The following is an 18,835-nucleotide window of genomic DNA, read 5'->3' on the forward strand; positions in this document are numbered from 1 at the left end:
TATTTACAATGATATTACTGAGGTTTGGAAGCCTGAGGAAAAGGAGGAGGAGGAGACCATGTTCAGTTGTCCTCTTGGTGAGGACACGGAAATATCGACTGTTAGAAGTCTTGCACACATGGCTGAGTTTATGTTACGCTGCCTTTCCCGTCACCCTAGCGTTTTCAAAATTTTGGGTGACAGGCAATACTGATTGGTGACACTTCTAGACCCATGCTACAAGGAGAACTTTATATCTCTTATTGCAGAGGCAGACAGGTGTACTACAATGTTGGAGGACCATAGGGCCCTTCTTGCTGAATTATTTAAAAAATTCCCATCTGAAAACGTTGGCAGAAGAGGTCACGGTTCATTGGCCAAGCAAGGAGTACAGGTGAGAGAGACAACTCCAATCCAGCAGAGGCAGTGGAACACTGGCAAAGTTCGGAGAGAGTTTTCTCAGACCCTCCCATTGCCCTGGCCGTGAGGCGTGAGGGATTCTCACAAGGAGTGCAAAGTTTGGGAAAATGCTGAGGGAGTACCTTGCTGACCGTACCAATGTCCTCTGTCATTCCTCTGTGCCCTTTAATTATTGTTTATCAAAGCTGAACACGGAGCATGAACTGGCTCTCTCTACTGCGCATGCGCGTTGTACTCAAGATCATGGAGCGCACGGTGCCTCGCTCTCTGGCGGTCACTGGGCACATGGTTCCTCACTTTCTGGCAGTACCGCTTTTATTGGCAGGAGCAAACGGGAACAGTCCTTTGCGGTGCCAGTGCTCTAAGAATGGAGCACACTGCTCAGCCTCCTATGCGCTGCTTGTCCACGCCAAAAATCTCTACTGTCGTGCCTGCTTTCTCTTAAGCTGGACCCCTGCCTCTAGGTCACCGGATCTGTCTGTTGCAGTTGGTCGCTGCACCGGCGCTTCAGGTGCATAGTGCACTGCCCCCCTTGATGCTCACATGCTGACATCTGGGGACTCACCCCTGCTTTGCATTTTTTCCCCTCAGCTTACGGCCAGGTTCCCTGTCTAAACACGCCCCCTCTTCCTGGGTAATGGGGAATGTCCGTTCCCCTATTCTTTCCCCCGGGAAACAGGGGATGTAGCCTTGACAGTTCCGGACCCGGCGCAGCACAGGTGCCTGCAGCCCGGTTATCCTGAGTCCATACCTATCTGACCAATCAGTTCTTTAATGCAAGCATCATAGAAGGCATGTTCTTCTAGTTTTCAATATAAAATTGTACATTACATCCAGAACAGTTTCACTTTGAAGGAATTTGTGGCTCATATCAATCCACAAGATGACAATTTCTCCTGTTACCCTTGGTAAAATAAAACAAATTGGATCTGAAATACATTTTTTGTGCAAAAAAGTTAAATGTTCATTTTTTTTAAACATTCCAAACATTCCTGTGAAGCACCTAAAGTGTTAATAAACTTCTTGAATGTGGTTTTGAGTACCTTGAGGGGTGCAGTTTTTAGAATGGTGTTACTTGTCGGCATTTTCTGTCATATAGGCCCCTCAAAGTCACTTCAAGTGTGCCAGTCATTACACTGGCTACCCATCCAATCCAGAATCCAGTACAAAACTACTACCCTCATCCACAAAGCACTCCATGGCTCAGCACCACCCTACATCTCCTCTCTGGTCTCAGTCTACCAACCTACCCGTGCCCTCCGCTCTGCTAATGACCTCAGGTTAGCATCCTCAATAATCAGAACCTCCCACTCCCGTCTCCAAGACTTTACACGTGCGGCGCCGATTCTTTGGAATGCACTACCTAGGTTAATACGATTAATCCCCAATCCCCACAGTTTTAAGCGTGCACTAAAAACTCATTTGTTCAGATTGGCCTACCGCCTCAACGCATTAACCTAATTATCCCTGTGTGGCCTATTAATAAAAAAACAACAACATAATCACGTTCCTCCATCATGTTCTCATACACTTTATGCAGTTAATAGCCTCTGTGTCTGTACTGTTACATACTTAGGCAGTTAACTGGTTCATGCAGCTTTACATGAACACCCGAGCCTTACACTATGGCTGGTCCAAATAACTAAAGCAATTGTTACCATCCACCTCTTGTGTCTCCCCTTTTCCTCATAGATTGTAAGCTTGCGAGCAGCAGGGCCCTCATTCCTCCTGGTATCTGTTTTGAACTGTGATTTCTGTTATGCTGTAATGTCTGTTGTCTGTATAAGTCCCCTCTATAAGTTGTAAAGCGCTGCGGAATATGTTGGCGCTATATAAATAAAATTATTATTATTATTATTATTATTAAGTGTGATGTGGTCCCTAAAAAAAATGGTTTTGCAAATGTTGTAAAAATGAGAAATCGCTGGTCAACTTTTAACCCTTCTAACTTCCTAACAAAAAAAGCTATGTTTGCAAAATTGTGCTGATGTAAAGCAAACATATGGAAAATGTTATTTATTAACTATTTTGTGTGATATAACTCTCTAATTTAAGGGCAAAAGTTTGAAAATTGCAACATTTTCGCCAAATTTCCATTTTTTTCACAAATAAATGCAAATCATATCGAAAAAAATGTACAACTATCATAAAGTACAATATGTCATGAGAAAACATTATCAGAATCACCAGGATCTGTTGAAGCATTTTAGAGTTATGACCTCATAAATTGACAGTGGTCAGAATTGAAAAAAAACGGTCTGGTCAGGAAGTTGAAAACAGGTTTTGGGGTGAACGGGTTAAAAAAAAAGAATTGTAATCTATAAAGTTTTTCCATGAAATACTTCTTTTCTTTTTCTATTGTACTTCTCCTTTAGATCTTCAGCTTGTATAGAACTTGTTTTTATCCTTATCTTCCTTTCATTTGCTGGAAATACACTTTCCTTTTTGGCACGCCCTGACACATTAGGCATCAAAAACACAGTAGAAAAGCATTATTATTACACATACACACACTCAATACTGGAGAAAGGCAGTGAGTCATAAAAGGAACTCATTCTGTGTTATTCCTAAGAAAGGAACCAGTTTGGGAAGATTGATTCAAAATGGTAAGTTTCTGCTTTATCTAATATATTTAATGAAGTGAACAGATGTATCTGCATGGTAAATGCTATATGCACGTTTTACAAAATACAAGTAAATAAACAACCACTGCTTTTGTTACTTTTATTATGCAATTTTTATTTTGTTGATATAGACAGTATTTAATCCCTTAAGGACTGAGCGATTTTTCATTTTTGCACAGACTGTTACCTTACATTCTTCCAGGAGCCATAACTTTTTTATTTTCCCACCAATATGCCATATGAGGGCTTCTTTTTGTGGCCTAGTTTTAATTTTGAATTACACTATATATTTAATCATACAATGTATTAGAAAATGTGAAAAAAAAAATTAAGTGAGGTCAGACTGCAAAAAAAACACATAATTCCAAAATTGTTTTTTAGGTTTATGTTTTAAGGCATTCATTTTTCAGCAAAAATCACCTGGAAACATTATTCCACAGTTCAGTACGATCATGATAATACCAAATTTTCATTTTATTAAGGCGAATTTGGCAATAGGATAAACCCTCCTAAGCCATCTAAATTTATAGTTTGATAGCTCAGACTTTTTTGGATGCAGTGGAACCAAATAGGTATATATTTTTTGTTTTGTTTATTTATTATTAACTGGGGAAAATATTGTTTAGTCTTAATTCAAATGTTTAGATTTTTTTATGTTTTAATTTGTTTAAAAACCTTTTTCTACTTTGTTCTTAATTTGTTAGCACAGCATAGGTGCATTCAATTGGCCCCAGCTGTCATAGCAATCCATCAGGTCCCCATGATCACACCACGGGGGAGCAGACAAGTGCCCCAATTAACATCCAGGCTGGATCATGTTACTTTAATGCTGCTGTTAGTACTTGAGAAAAGTTAAATGAAAATGTCAGCTGTATAGTATAGCCGTCATCTACTCTCTTATGTTTCTGAGCTCATGCCAAAGTTCCTGATACTCTCCATGATGGATATATCGGTCATGTGGAATAAGGGGTATACTGTATCCAGTGGACTAAATTTGATTCCAATATGTCAGCTGACAGTGGATACATTACTATTAAGTCTATGTAAATCTTACTCGTATTTGATGATGTAGTTAGTTCTGAACATGACATTGAACCAGCCTCCTATCTACTTCTAATAACATTAGAACTTGATTTTTAAGGTACCTTCACACTAAACGATTTTGCAGCGATAACGATAGCGATCCGTGACGTTGCAGCGTCCTGGATAGCGATATCGTTGTGTTTGACACGCAGCAGCGATCTGGATCCTGCTGTGATATCGCTGGTCGTTGCTGAAAGTTCAGAACTTTATTTGGTCGTCAGATCGGCGTGTATCGTCGTGTTTGACAGCCAAAGCAATGATGCCAGCGATGTTTTACAGTGGTAACCAGGGTAAATATCGGGTTACTAAGTGCAGGGCCGCACTTAGTAACCCGATGTTTACCCTGGTTACCATTGTAAATGTAAAAAAACCAAACAGTACATACTCACCTTCTGCTGTCTGTCACACGTCCCTCGCCGTCTGCTTCCCGCACTGACTGTGAGCGCCGGCCGTAAAGTGAAAGCAGAGCACAGCGGTGACGTCACCGCTGTGCCCTGCTTTCCCGCCGGCACTCACAGTCAGTGCGGGAAGCAGAACGCCGAGGGACGTGTGACAGACAGCAGAAGGTGAGTATGTACTGTTTGGTTTTTTACATTTACAATGGTAACCAGGGTAAACATCGGGTTACTAAGCGCGGCCCTGCGCTTAGTAACCCGATGTTTACCCTGTTTACCCGGGGACCTCGGCATCGTTGGTCGCTGGAGAGCTGTCTGTGTGACAGCTCTCCAGCGTCCAAACAGTGCGACGCTGCAGCGATCGGCATCGTTGTCGATATCGCTGCAGCGTCGTTTAGTGTGAAGGTACCTTTAGGTAATATTTTGCTTTTTCTTCCTCTATGCTCTGTTATAAATCTCACAATGTACAGCATTACATATGTAGCACAAATGGAGGACATGGAGACTGAGCTACCATCTTCTTCATTAGAAACCTAATTTCACACGTGTGGGATGTTTTTGTATGCATAAGAAACTGAAGGATTTTCATCAGTGCTTTGGATCAGATTTTCATGACTGTTTGGTCATTGTGTAAGTTATTACAATCAATGTTTATTCAATTTTTCTTGTGTGCAAAAAAAAAACAAAAACAAAAAAAACAATGCTGACATTTCATGCTTTTCAAATGTAAGAAAAGGTTAGATTTTAGAAATGTTTGAGGTGCAGGTGACATGAGTGAGTGAGTGAAAGATAGAGCTCAGTCAAGAGTAACCACAATACAGCTAGCATACTGCCTGGCAGTTACAATGGCATGTAAAAGTTGGCTACCCTTGCTATTGTAAAAAGTCAGTTAAACAAGTTGAAGATGAAATGATCTCTAAAAGGTCTAAAGTTAAAGATGACACATTGTATTTTAGGAAAAAATATATATTGTCATATTTTACATTTTAAAAATTACTAAAAGGGAAATGGGCCAATGCAAACGTTTAAGCACCCCGAATGGTTAGTAGACCTCCTTTTGAAAGTATCACATCTTGTAAACACTTTTTGGAGCAAACCAGGAGTCTTTCAATTTTGTTTGAGGGATTTTGATTAGTGATGAGCAGATAGTGAAATATTCGGATTCAGGAAAATTGGCACAAATGCTCTCTAATATCCGTGTATTCGACCCGAATATATTTACCAGCCACTATGTGATAGTAGACAAGGATCAGAAGACAGCAATGACAATAGATTGTAGCATGGCAGTGTCAAGTGACAGTAATAGCAGAAAGAAGGAATACACGCGTGGTGAAAATTGTTGGTACCCCTCATTTAATGACAGAAAATCCCACAATGGTTACAGAAATAACTTGAATCTGACAAAAGTAATAATAAATAAAAAATCTATGAAAATGAACAAATGAAAGTCAGACATTGCTTTTCAACCATGCTTCCACAGAATTTTTAAATTCCAGGTTCCTATCTCCCATGTAAGTCTTCGCTTGGCACATATACTATATGGGGATTATTCCGGTTCTATTGCACTATTGGCACTGGTTGCACTTTATACCGATTCTATGTACTTGAACTCCTCTGTGCAGATTACTGTCTGCCAGTTAAAATTAATGTTTCAAGAAATTTGTCTTCATACCTCCTATGGTTTGTGTGCCTTCTCCTTATATGATTTTTCTTACATGGTTTTCTTTACTTATGGATGACTAGCTGGATATAATTGGTTATTATAATATATAGCACTATTGCACTTTATATTCATTTAGTATTTTAACCTATTGAGGCTTTTCATCTGCATTGATATATGATTGTCTATAAAATAATTTACATCTTTTATTTATTGATATGACTGTTTACGGTTTTCTATTATTTATAGACTAATATCTGCATACCTGGTTTCAACTCCCCCTTAGCTCTCCTTTGCTTGTGGTACTCTATATTATTGTATTGATTCCCTTTTGGTATAAGTAATAAAATATTTGATTGTGTTAAAAAAAACTCTTGACCCCATTTTGTCCTTTGACATTAATGTGGGTGGTTTTGTGGTAAAGTCCTTTATTAGAAATAAAAGAAAACATAGTTTTCCATTTTTTTTTAAATAACACAGTTATACTCACCTAATGCTTATTCCACTGAATGCCTCGCGTCTCCTGTGAAAAAATCAAAAATAAAAAACAATATCCCTTACTTGTCCGTTGTTCTGTCCCATGCCGTAATTCATGCCTGAGGGATAAATAGTTTCCAACCTGCACGGTGCCAAGATGCGTCTCTCCATGCTGAGAACCACTGGTGAATGATCTGCAGCCTCAGTGGCTAGCGGTGACATCATCGAGGTTACCGCTGGTCAGTGAAACTGCATTCCCAGATGGGCTGAATTGCGGTGACCTCAGCACTGTGTGAAAGAAGCCAGTGATGAGATCACTGCAGTTCAAGCTCAGTGACTTCACCGCAAATCACAGTGAGAAATTGTCACGGTGATCTGTTGTGACCTCATCAGTGACTTTTTCCCACATGCTGAGGTCACCGCAGTTCACGCCAGCTGGGAACGCAGTCTCAGCGACCTGAGATATCCTCAATGACGTCACAGCTAGTCACTGAGGCTGCACTCGCAGCAGTTCATTCACCAGTGGTTCTCAGACTGGACGGTCGCATCTTGGCACCGTCCAGGTTGAAAACTATTTATCCCCCAGACATGGAGTATGACGTGGGACAGAACAACGGAAAGGTGAGGGATATTGTTTTTAATTTTTGTTTTTTTTACAGGACACGAAGGATTCAGTGCAATTAGGCATTAGTTGAGTATAACTGTGTTTGTTATTTTTAAATAAAAATGGCAAAGTGTGTTTTGTTTTATTTCTAATAAAATACTTTATTCTGGCATTTTTTTTACCATGTATCTGTAGGATTAGTAATCGAGAGGTGTCATATAGAAACCACTCTGTTACTGCTTGATGTCACCTGACAATGTAAACATTACATCAACCCCACAAATATGAACCCCACTTACCACCGCTACAGGGCAAGTGGGAAGACCCAGGCAAAGCACCAGAATTGGCGCATCTAATTAGATGTGTCTTTTCTGGGCGGCTGTAGGCTGCTATTTTTAGGCTATAGGGGTCAATATCCGTGGCCCCTTACCAGCCTGAGAATATCAACCCCCAGATGTCTGCTTTAGCAAGGCTGGTTGTAAAATTTGGGGGGGACACCACGCCAATTTTTAAAAATTATTTATTTAAATAAATAAAAAATACAGCGTGGGTACCCCTCTATTTTTGATAACCAGCCTTGCTGAAGCTGACAGCTGAGGGTTGCAGCCCCCAGCTGTGAGGTTTGCCTGGCTGGTTATCAAAACTACAGGGGAACCCACGCCTTTTTTTATTATTTATTTACAGGGCAGGAACTGGCTAATGAATACACCATCAGCCGCTCCTGTTCTCGCTGTTATTAGTGGCAGCAGGTATCGGCTGATAAGAGCTACAGTCCCATCAGCTGACACCAGTGACCGGAGGTAAACTTTACACCTCCAATCACAGCTGCATGCTCACGCTGTCTTTTGACAGCTTTCTGACCTGCGGGGATGATTTCACCACCGATCAGCAGCAGTGCTTGCTGCTCTGTCATGCACATGATGGCGTGACAAATACCCAAGTGTTCGACCAGCCAATCACAGTAATGACACACCAAAGATGGTGCCAGCATTACTGTAATTGGCATGCAAATAAAGCGGCAAGCATGCTGGGCGGATCACATGAACATACCAAAGTGAATACTAAATTACTCGCCCAATAACGAATAGCCCGAATGGCCTTCTATTAGTGCCAGTAATGAATAGTGCCGAATGTCTTCACTCATCACTAATTTTGATCTATTCTTCCTTGAAAAATGTTTCCAGTTCTGTGAGATTCCTGGGTCGTTTTGCATGCACTTGTATTTTGAGGTCTAGCCACAGATTTTCAATGATGTTCAGATCAGGGGACTGTAAGGGCCATTGTAATTCCTTCAGATTGCGCCTTTTGAGGTAGTCTATTGTGGATTTTGATGTTTGTTTAGGATCATTATTCATTTGTAGAAGCTATCCTCTTTTCAACTTCAGCTTTTTTACGAATGATGTTATGTTTGTATCAAGAATTTGTTGAAATTTAATTGAACCCATTCTTCCCTCTACTTGTGAAATGTTCCCTGTGCCATTGGCTGCAACATAACCACAAAGCATTATTGATCTATCCCCATGCTTAACAACTTTACCCCGAGGGTGGTTTGCACATTAATGACCAGGCCAATTTTTACAATTCTGACCACTGTCCCTCTATGAGGTTATAACTCTGGAACGCTTCAACGGATCCTGATGATTCTGACTGTGTTTTCTCGTGACATATTGTACTTTATGATAGTCATAAAATTTCTTTGATATTACCTGCATTTATTTGTGAAAATAATGGAAATTTGGCGAAAATTTTGAAAATTTAGCAATTTTCCAACTTTGCATTTTTATGCCCTTAAATCACAGAGATATGTCACACAAAATACTTAATAAGTAACATTTCCCACATGTCTCCTTTATATCAGCACAATTTTGGAACCAAAATTTTTTTTTGTTAGGGAGCTATAAGGGTTAAAAGTTGACCAGTAATTTCTCATTTTTACAACACCATTTTTTTTAGGGACCACATCACATTTGAAGTCACTTTCAGGGGGTCTATATGATAGAAAATAACCAACTGTGACACCATTCTAAAAACTGCACATCTCAAGGTGCTCAAAACCACACTCAAGAAGTTTATTAACCCTTCAGGTGTTTCACAAGAATTTTTGGAATGTTTAAAAAAATGAACATTTAACTTTTTTTTCACAAAAAATTTACTTCAGCTCCAATTTGTTTTATTTTACCAAGGGTAACAGGAGGAATTGGACCCCAAAAGTTGTTGAAAAATTTGTCCTGAGTATGCTGATAACCCATATGTGGGGGTAAACCACTATTTGGACGCATGGCAGAGCTCGGAAGGGAAGGAGTGCCGTTTGACTTTTCAATGCAAAATTGACTGGAATTGAGATAGGACACCATATCGCGTTTGGAGAGCCCCTGATGTGCCTAAACATTGAAACCCCCCACAAGTGACACCATTTTAGAAAGTAGACCCCCTAAGGAACTTATCTAGATGTGTGGTGAGCACTTTGACCCACCAAGTGCTTCACAGAAGTTTATAATGCAGAGCTGTAAAAATAAAAAATCATATTTTTTCACAAAAATGATTTTTTCACCCCCAATTTTTTATTTTTCCAAGGGTAAGAGAAGAAATTAGACCACAAAAGTTGTTGTGCAATTTGTCCTGAGTACGACGATACCCCATATGTGGGGGTAAACCACTGTTTGGGCGCATGGCAGAGCTCGGAAGGGAAGGAGTGCCGATTGACTTTTCAATGCAAAATTGACTGGAATTGAGATGGGACACCATGTCGCGTTTGGAGAGCCCCTGATGTGCCTAAACATTAAAAACCCCCACAAGTGACACCATTTTGGAAAGTAGACCCCCTAAGGAACTTATCTAGATGTGTTTTGAGAGCTTTGAACCCCAAGTGTTTCACTACAGCTTATAACGCAGAGCCGTGAAAATAAAAATTCCTTTTTTTTTTCACAAAAATGATTTATTAGCCCCCAGTTTTGTATTTTCCCAAGGGTAACAGGAAAAATTGGACACCAAAAGTTGTTGTCCAATTTGTCCTGAGTACGCTGATACCCCGTATGTGGGACGAACCACTGTTTGGGCGCATGGCAGAGCTCGGAAGGGAAGGAGCACCATTTGGAATGCAGACTTAGATGGATTGGTCTGCAGTCGTCACGTTGCATTTGCAGAGCCCCTGATGTACCCAAACAGTAGAAACCCCCAAGAATTGACTCCATATTGGAAACTAGACCTCCCAAGGAACTTATCTAGATGTGTTGTGAGAACTTTGAATCCCCAAGTGTTTCACTACAGTTTATAACGAAGAGCTGTGAAAATAAAAAATATTTTTTTTCCACAAAAATGATTTATTACCCCCCAGTTTTGTATTTTCCCAAGGGTAACATGAGAAATTGGACCCAAAAAGTTGTTGTCCAATTTGTCCTGAGTACGCTGATACCCCGAATGTGGGGGGAACCACTGTTTGGGCGCATGGCAGAGCTCGGAAGGGAAGGAGCACCATTTGGAATGCCGACTTAGATGGATTGGTCTGCAGGCATCACGTTGCATTTGCAGAGCCCCTGATGTACCCAAACAGTACAAACCCCCCACAAGTGACCACATATCGGAAACTAGACCTCACAAGGAACATATCTAGATGTGTTGTGAGAACTTTGAACCCCCAAGTGTTTCACTACAGTTTATAACGCAGAGCCGTGAAAATAAAAATTATTTTTTTTTCACAAAAATGATTTTTTAGCCCCAAGTTTTGTATTTTCACAAGGGTAACAGGATAAATTGGACCCCAAAAGTTGTTGTCCAATTTTTCCTGAGTACGCTGATACCCCATATGTGGGGGGGAACCACTGTTTGGATGCATGGCAGAGCTCGGAAGGGAAGGATCGCCATTTGGAATGCAGACTTAGATGGATTGGTCTGCAGGCGTCACGTTGCATTTGTAGAGCCCCTAAGGTACCCAAACAGTAGAAACCCCCACAAGTACACCATATTGGAAACTAGACCTCCCAAGGAACGTATCTAGATATGTTGTGAGAACTTTGAACCCCCAAGTGTTTCACTACAGTTTACAACGCAGAGCCGTGAAAATAAAAAATCCTTTTTTTCCCACAAAAATGATTTTTAGCCCCACAAATTTTTATTTTCCCAAGGATAACAAGAGAACTTGGACCCCAAAAGTTGTTCTCCAATTCGTCCCGAGTATGCTGATACCCCATATGTTGGGGTAAACCCCTGTTTGGGTGCATGGGAGAGCTCGGAAGGGAAGGAGCACTGTTTTACTTTTTCAACGCAGAATTGGCTGGAATTGAGATAGGATGCCATGTCGCTTTTGGAGAGCCCCTGATGTGCCTGAACAGTGGAAACTCCCCAATTCTACCTGAAACCCTAATCCAAACACACCCCTTACCCGAATCCCAACGGTAACCCTAACCACACCCCTAACTCTGACACACCCCTAACCCTAATCCCAACCGTAAATGTAATCCAAACCCTAACCCTAACTTTAGCCCCAACCCTAACCCTCACTTTAGCCCCAACCCTAACCCTAACTATAGCCCCAACCCTAACCCTAACTTTAGCTCCAACCCTAGCCCCAACCCTAGCACTAACCCTAGCCCTAACCCTAGCCCTAACCCTAACCCTAACCCTAGCCCTAAACCTAACCCTAGCCCTAACCCTAACCCTAATCCTAATGGGAAAAGGGAAATAAATAAATTTTTTTAACTTTATTATTTTTCCCTAACTAAGGGGGTGATGAATGGGGGTTTGATTTAGCGTTTTTTATATCGGATTTTCATGATTGGCAGCTGTCACACACTAAAAGACGGTTTTTATAGCAAAAAAGTTTTTGCGTCTCCACATTTTGAGACCTATAATTTTTCCATATTTTGGTCCACAGAGTCATGTGAGGTCTCGTTTTTTCTCGGATGAGTTGACGTTTTTATTGGTAACATTTTTGGGCACATGACATTTTTTGATCGCTTTTTATTCCGATTTTTGTGAGGCAGAATTACCAAAAACCAGCTATTCATGAATTTCTTTTGGGGGAGGCGTTTATACCATTGCACGTTTGGTAAAATTGATAAAGCAGTTTTATTCGTCGGGTCAGTACGATTACAGCGATATCTCATTTATATAATTTTTTTATGTTTTGGCGCTTTTATACGATAAAAGCTATTTTATAGAAAAAATAATTATTTTGGCATCGCTTTATTCTGAGGACTATAACTTTTTTATTTTTTTGCTTATGATGCTGACTGGCAGCTTGTTTTTTGCGGGACAAGATGACGTTTTCAGCGGTACCATGGTTATTTATATCCATCTTTTTGATCGCGTGTTATTCCACTTTTTGTTCAGCGGTATGATAGTAAAGTGTTGTTTTTTGGCTCGTTTTTTTTTTTTTTTTTTTTAATCTTACGGTGTTCACTGAAGGGGTTAACTAGTGGGACAGTATTATAGATCGGGTCGTTACGGACGCGGCGATACTAAATATGTGTACTTTTATTGTTGTTTTTTTTATTTAGATAAAGAAATGTATTTATGGGAATAATATATTTTTTTTCTTTATTTAGGAATATTTATTTTTTTGGTTTTTATTTACACATGTGGAATTTTTTTTTTTTACTTTTTTACTTTGTCCCAGGGGGGACATCACAGATCGCTGATCTGACAGTTTGCACAGCACTCTGTCAGATCGGCGATCTGACTTACAGCACTGCAGGCTTACCAGCGCCTGCACTGGACCCGGAAGTAATCCCTGCAGGACCCGGATGCAGCCCCGCGGTGATTTTGGATCCGGGGCCTGCAGGGATAGGAGGTAAGAGACGCTCGGAGCAACGCGATCACATCGCGTTGCTCCGGGGGTCTCAGGGAAGCACGCAGGGAGCCCCCTCCCTGCGCGATGCTTCCCTATCCTGCCGGAACACTGCGATCATGTTTGATCGCAGTGTGCCGGGGGTTTATGTGCCGGGGGCGGTCCCTGACTGCTCCTGGCACATAGTGCCGGATGTCAGCTGCGATAGTCAGCTGACAACCGGCCGTGCTCGGCCGCTCTCCCCCCGTGAGCGCGGCCGATCGCATATGACGCACTATCCCGTCGGAGGGAATTAAGGCCCACCCCACCTCGACGGGATAGTACGTCATATGGGATTAAGGGGTTAACACATATCAGTCACAATTCGTGATGCACAGATACAGCAGAGAAATATAGGTATTGTACAATTCCAAACATTTCACTTCTTAAGTTATAGGAGTGATATCAATAGCTCAGAAACCGGACTGTATAGTCCTCCATGCAGTATTACCACATAGTGCTCCATACAGAATAATGAGCCCCATATATTGCTCCATGAAGTATTCTGGGCACCACATAGTACTTCATACAGTATATAATGGGCCCCATTTATTACTCCAAACAGAATGGGCCCCATATAATGCTCCATAAAGAATAAGCCCCATATATAATGGGCCCCATATAATGCTCCATATATAATGGGCCCCATATAATGCTCCATATATAATGGGCCCCATATGATGCTCCAGTGTATAATGAGCCTCATATATTGCTCCAAACATAAAAATGAAATACTCACCTCTCCTTGCTGGACGCTGCTCTGCCCCGGACTGCTCTGCATCTTCCATCTCTCTGTGATGTGACTGTTCAGGCAGAGGGCACATAGTAGTGACGTCATCTCTCAGTCTGACCTGAACGTCAGGGTACAGAGAGCCAGAAGATGCCACAGCAGTGGAGCAGGGACGCTTAGCAGGCAGGGGGTGGGGCCCAGCACTTGCCCGGTGCGCCGGGTGGCTGACGCCAGCTCTGATAATGGCATTAGGCTTCCTATAGATTTACTGTACTGACGGCTCTCACATAGTGTACTTGAAAAAGTGAAACAAATTTCAAGTGCAGTGAAGCTGAAAAAAAAACTAAATTCTGACATTGTTTTTTTGGAATTGTTTTTACGGTGAGCATTTTATGGTAAAAAGGACTATGCAACAGGATTCTGCTCATCAGTACAATTACAGCGATACCAAACGTACAGTTTTTTTAAATTATTTTAGTGGTGAAAAAAAATAGAAATTTTGGAAAAAAAAATGTTTTTGAGGTTGTGTCACCATCTTCTGAGACCAGTAACGTTATTATTTTTCGGTTGATGGAGCTGTGTGACAGCTTATTTTTTGCAGGGCTAGATGACATTTTTATAACTATAATTTTAGGATAGATGTGACTTTTTGATCACTTATTACAGCTTTTTTGTGGAATTATGGCAATCAGAAAAAAGGAAATTTGGCATTTTTGAATTTTTTCTGTTTAGTCTATGTTCACAAGTTGCGTTTTTGCTGCTTTTTAATGCAAAGTTTCAGCTTCATTTTACAGTAGCAGCAAAGTCTGAGATTTCATTTCAGAAATCTCATGCAGACACATAGTTTTTTTTGTCCTCAGTATTTTGTAGAAAAGCTTGGGTTTTGCAAAATACAGCAAGTCACTTCTTGCAGCATTTTTTCAGCGTTTTTCACCTATTGAAAGCAATGGGTAGTGCAAAAACGCAGTAAAAATGCAACGTGTGAATATAGCCTTACAGTGTTTACTAATCGGGTTAATCGGTTTTATATTTTGATAGCGTTGACTTTTTACATTTCTTATATATCATTATTTTTAATTGGATACAAAGGGGATGATTTGAACTTTAAGATATTTTTCAAAACTTTTTTTATCTTTTCACTGCTATTGTTATATCTAGGGTTGAGCGACCTTAACTTTTATAGGATCCGGTCGGGTTTCACGAAACCGCACTTTCTCAAAAGTCGGGTCGAGTGAAATTGGCTGATCCTATAAAAAAGTCGGGGTCGGAGTCGGCCGAAACACGAAACCCAATGCACTGCAATGGGATACTATGGTTCCCAGGGTCTGAAGGAGAGGAAACTCTCCTTCAGGCCCTGGGATCCATATTTAAGTGTAAAATAAAGAATTAAAATAAAAAATATTGATATACTCACCTGTCCGGCGGCCCCTGCAACTTACCGAGGGAACCGGCGGCCTGCTTTGGTTAAAATGAGCGCGTCCAGGGCCTTCCGTGACGTCACGGCTTTGTGATTGGTCGCGACGGCCCATGTGACCGCCACGCGACCAATCACAAGCCGCGGACGTCATTCTCAGGTCCTAAATTCCTAGAATTCTAAATTCTAGGAATTTAGGACCTGAGAATGACGTCCGCGGCTTGTGATTGGTCGCGTGGCGGTCACATGGGCCGTCGCGACCAATCACAAAGCCGTGACGTCATCTTAAGGTCCTTCACGCACTGATTCTTAGGAAGGAAGGCTGCCGGAAAGAAGCAGGGCGCGTCCGAGGGTGAGTATATTCCTATTAGGTATATACTCACCCTCGGCTTCTTTCCGGCAGCCTTCCTTCCTAAGAATCAGCGCGTGAAGGACCTTAAGATGACGTCACGGCTTTGTGATTGGTCGCGGCGGCCCATGTGACCGCCATGCGACCAATCACAAGCCGTGACGTCACTGCAGGCCATTCACGTGCTGATTCTTAGGAAGGAAGGCTGCCAGAAAGAAGCCAAGGGTGAGTATATACCTAATAGGAATATACTCACCCTCGGACGCGCCCTGCTTCTTTCCGGCAGCCTTCCTTCCTAAGAATCAGCGCGTGAAGGACCTTAAGATGACGTCACGGCTTTGTGATTGGTCGCGATGGCCCATGTGACCGCCACGCGACCAATCACAAGGAATTTAGGACCTGAGAATGACGTCCGCGGCTTGTGACGTCCGCACCAATCACAAAGCCGTGACATCACGGAAGGCCCTGGACGCGCTCATTTTAACCAAAGCAGGCCGCCGGTTCCCTTGGTAAGTTGCAGGGGCCGCCGGACAGGTGAGTATATCAATATTTTTTATTTTAATTCTTTATTTCACACTTAAATGTGGATTCCGATACCGATTTCCGATATCGCAAACATATCGGAACTCGGTATCGGAATTCCGATCCCAGATTCAGAAGATCGCCGACCTCATGGCCGACCCCACACAGGGGTCGGGTCGGGTTTCATCAAACCCGACTTTGCCAAAAGTCGGCGACTTCTGAAAATGGCCGACCCGTTTCGCTCAACCCTAGTTATATCCCTTAGGGGACTTAAAGATGCGATTGTCCGATCGCTCGTGCTATATAGAGTGATGCCACAGCATTGCTGTATATTGCAGAAATCACAGTCTCCTGTGGGGTTTCAAAGGAGCTCTGCAATGACAGGCACAGGGGTCATCAGCTGACCCCTGGCTGTCATGGCAACCCATCGGCGACCCACAATCATATAACAGGTGTGTCGATGGGCAAGATATTGATGCGCACACATGTTGGCGCTGCATGTTAAATGCCGCTGTCAGAGATTGACAGTAGCATTTGACATGCACCATACATGTAAGGCGGATGTCATGAAGGAGTCTAATACATAAGGGCCCCTTCCCCACTGTGTCACCTAATTTCCTGAAGGCCCCCTTCCCCAGAAGTGAAACAGTGGGAGAGGGGGCCCACAGGAAATTTGGTGACTGGATGGGGGTTCACAGGAATTTAGGTGACACAGTGGGGGAGGGGGCCCACAGGAAGTTAGGTGACACAGTGGAGGAGGGGGCCCACAGGAAGTTAGAAATTTACTGTGTGACCTCCACACTCCCGGTTGTAAGCTTTATCTCCCCCAGATACTGCGTGGGACACTCGTTATATTGGACTACAATGGATCAGGCAGTATACTTTTGCTTTTTTATTTTTATTACAGTAGATCAATGGCTTCACTTTGGAATGGCAGAACAATAAAAAGATGACAAAACTGTGTGGTGTTTTATTTCATTAAAAGACTTTTTCTGCATGTGTGTATGTTTATTTAACCCTTTAACCGCTATAGGATTAGTAATGGAGAGGTGTCTTATTGACCCCTCTCCATTACTAAGCCTGCTTAATATCACCTTACAATAGCAAGGTGACATTAACCCCTTATAACCCCTCTTGCCACTGCTACAGGGCAGTGGGAAGAGTCAGGCAAAGCGCCAGAATTGGCACATCTAATATATGCGCCTTTTCTGGGCAGCTGCAGGCTGCTATTTTTAGGCTGGGGGGGGCAATATCAATGGTCCCTTACCAGTCTGAGAATACCAGCCCGCAGCTGTGAGCTTTAGCAAGGCAGGTTGTCAAATATGGAGGGACCCCACGCCGTTTTTTTTTTATTATTTATTTAAATAATTTTAAAAAAATCGTGAGGACCCCCCTATTCTTGATAACTAGCCTTGCTGAAGCTGACAGCTGGTGGTTGCAGCGCCCAGCTTTGAGTTTTGTCTGGCTGGTTATCAAAATTAGGGAGGAACCCACGCAGTTTTTTTTTAAATTATTTAGCTGCAGCACAGGAGCAGCAGATGAAAACTCCCATCCACCGCTCACTGTAATTAGCAGTTGTAGGTGTCAGATGATGGGAGCAATAGTCCCATCTGCTGACACCAGTTATCAGAGGTGAAGTTTACACCTCGGATCACAGCTGGGCACTCGCGCTGTCTTTTGACAGCTTGGGAAGCGCCACTCTCTGACCGGCGGGGAGGATTTCCCCGCCGATCAGAAGCGTAATGCATATGACAGCGTGTCAAACACTGTAATGTCAGACCCCCATTCAAGTGAATGGGGATAGGGTCCGCTCTGCTGGATGACAGGCTGCATGAACGTATCATGCAGCCTGCCATCTAGATGTAGCAGAGCCAAGTGTGACGTCATATGCATTTCTCCTTGACTTTTCTGCAGCAAATACGCTGCAAGAAAAGTCAACCTTGTGTATTTGCAGCATTTTTTCACCATTCATTCAAGTCAATGGGTGGAAAACGCTGAAAAAATAATGGAAAAATGCTGAAAGAAGTTACATGCCCTATATAAAAAAAAAACGCTGCCAAGCACAAAATACTGATCACACAAAAAAGCAATGTGTGTGCATGAGATTTCTGAAATCTCATAGGCTTTGCTGGTACTGTAAAAAGAAGCTGAAAATTAGCACAAAAAACGCAGCAAGAACGCCCAGTGTGAACTTACCCTTAGACTGCATGGGGGGCTCCCTACCCTAATTGCCTCAAAGGCTGGGAAATTAGTCATGCTGCAGACGTCATATATTTTACTTACAAACTTTCACAAGTCACAATTCTGCAGTCATAGACATTCCTCTGTTTCTCCATACAATACCGCTGTGCTGCTTGAGTAGGATAGCCAACCAATCACAGCACAGCTCCTTGCCTGAGCTGGGCTGTGAGGTCACAGGAAGAAAACAAATGCTGATTCGCTGAATTTCAGCCAATCAGCATTAGACCACCTCTGTCTTCGGTTTTCAGGATGGAGAGCCGGAGACACAGCAGAGGGGGAAACAAGTGACTGTAGCTTGTGCTTGTTGTGTGTCTCCTCAGACAACCTCACACAGTCAGCTGTTCTTCTGACTGTGCTGGCTGAAGTGAGGTCAGTACTCCACACAAACGCACGCTGTGCACTGCTGTTAGCAAGTGTTGTGAAGGAGTTGCTGTGCAGCTGCACTTCACATCATTTGTACAGCCTGCTTGCCAGTGCTGGGTGGCTATAGAATAAAGTGTGCACCACTCGGTA

The 18,835-nt window shown here is 42.3% G+C and overlaps 1 protein-coding gene across 1 annotated transcript in view; it reads left to right on the forward strand.

Annotated features, from left to right (window-relative positions):
- Nucleotides 1-2,879: 2,879 nt before the first annotated feature.
- The window catches only part of LOC143787874 (P-selectin-like), a 692,067-nt gene continuing 676,111 nt past the window's right edge, over nt 2,880-18,835 (forward strand). The window contains exon 1 of the mRNA XM_077276995.1: nt 2,880-3,005. Coding sequence (XP_077133110.1) covers nt 3,003-3,005 — 3 coding nt within the window. The 5' untranslated portion in view covers nt 2,880-3,002. The remainder of the gene's footprint in view (nt 3,006-18,835) is intronic.

The sequence above is a fragment of the Ranitomeya variabilis genome, chromosome 8 (genome assembly GCF_051348905.1).
Source record: "Ranitomeya variabilis isolate aRanVar5 chromosome 8, aRanVar5.hap1, whole genome shotgun sequence".
NCBI lineage: Eukaryota > Metazoa > Chordata > Amphibia > Anura > Dendrobatidae > Ranitomeya > Ranitomeya variabilis.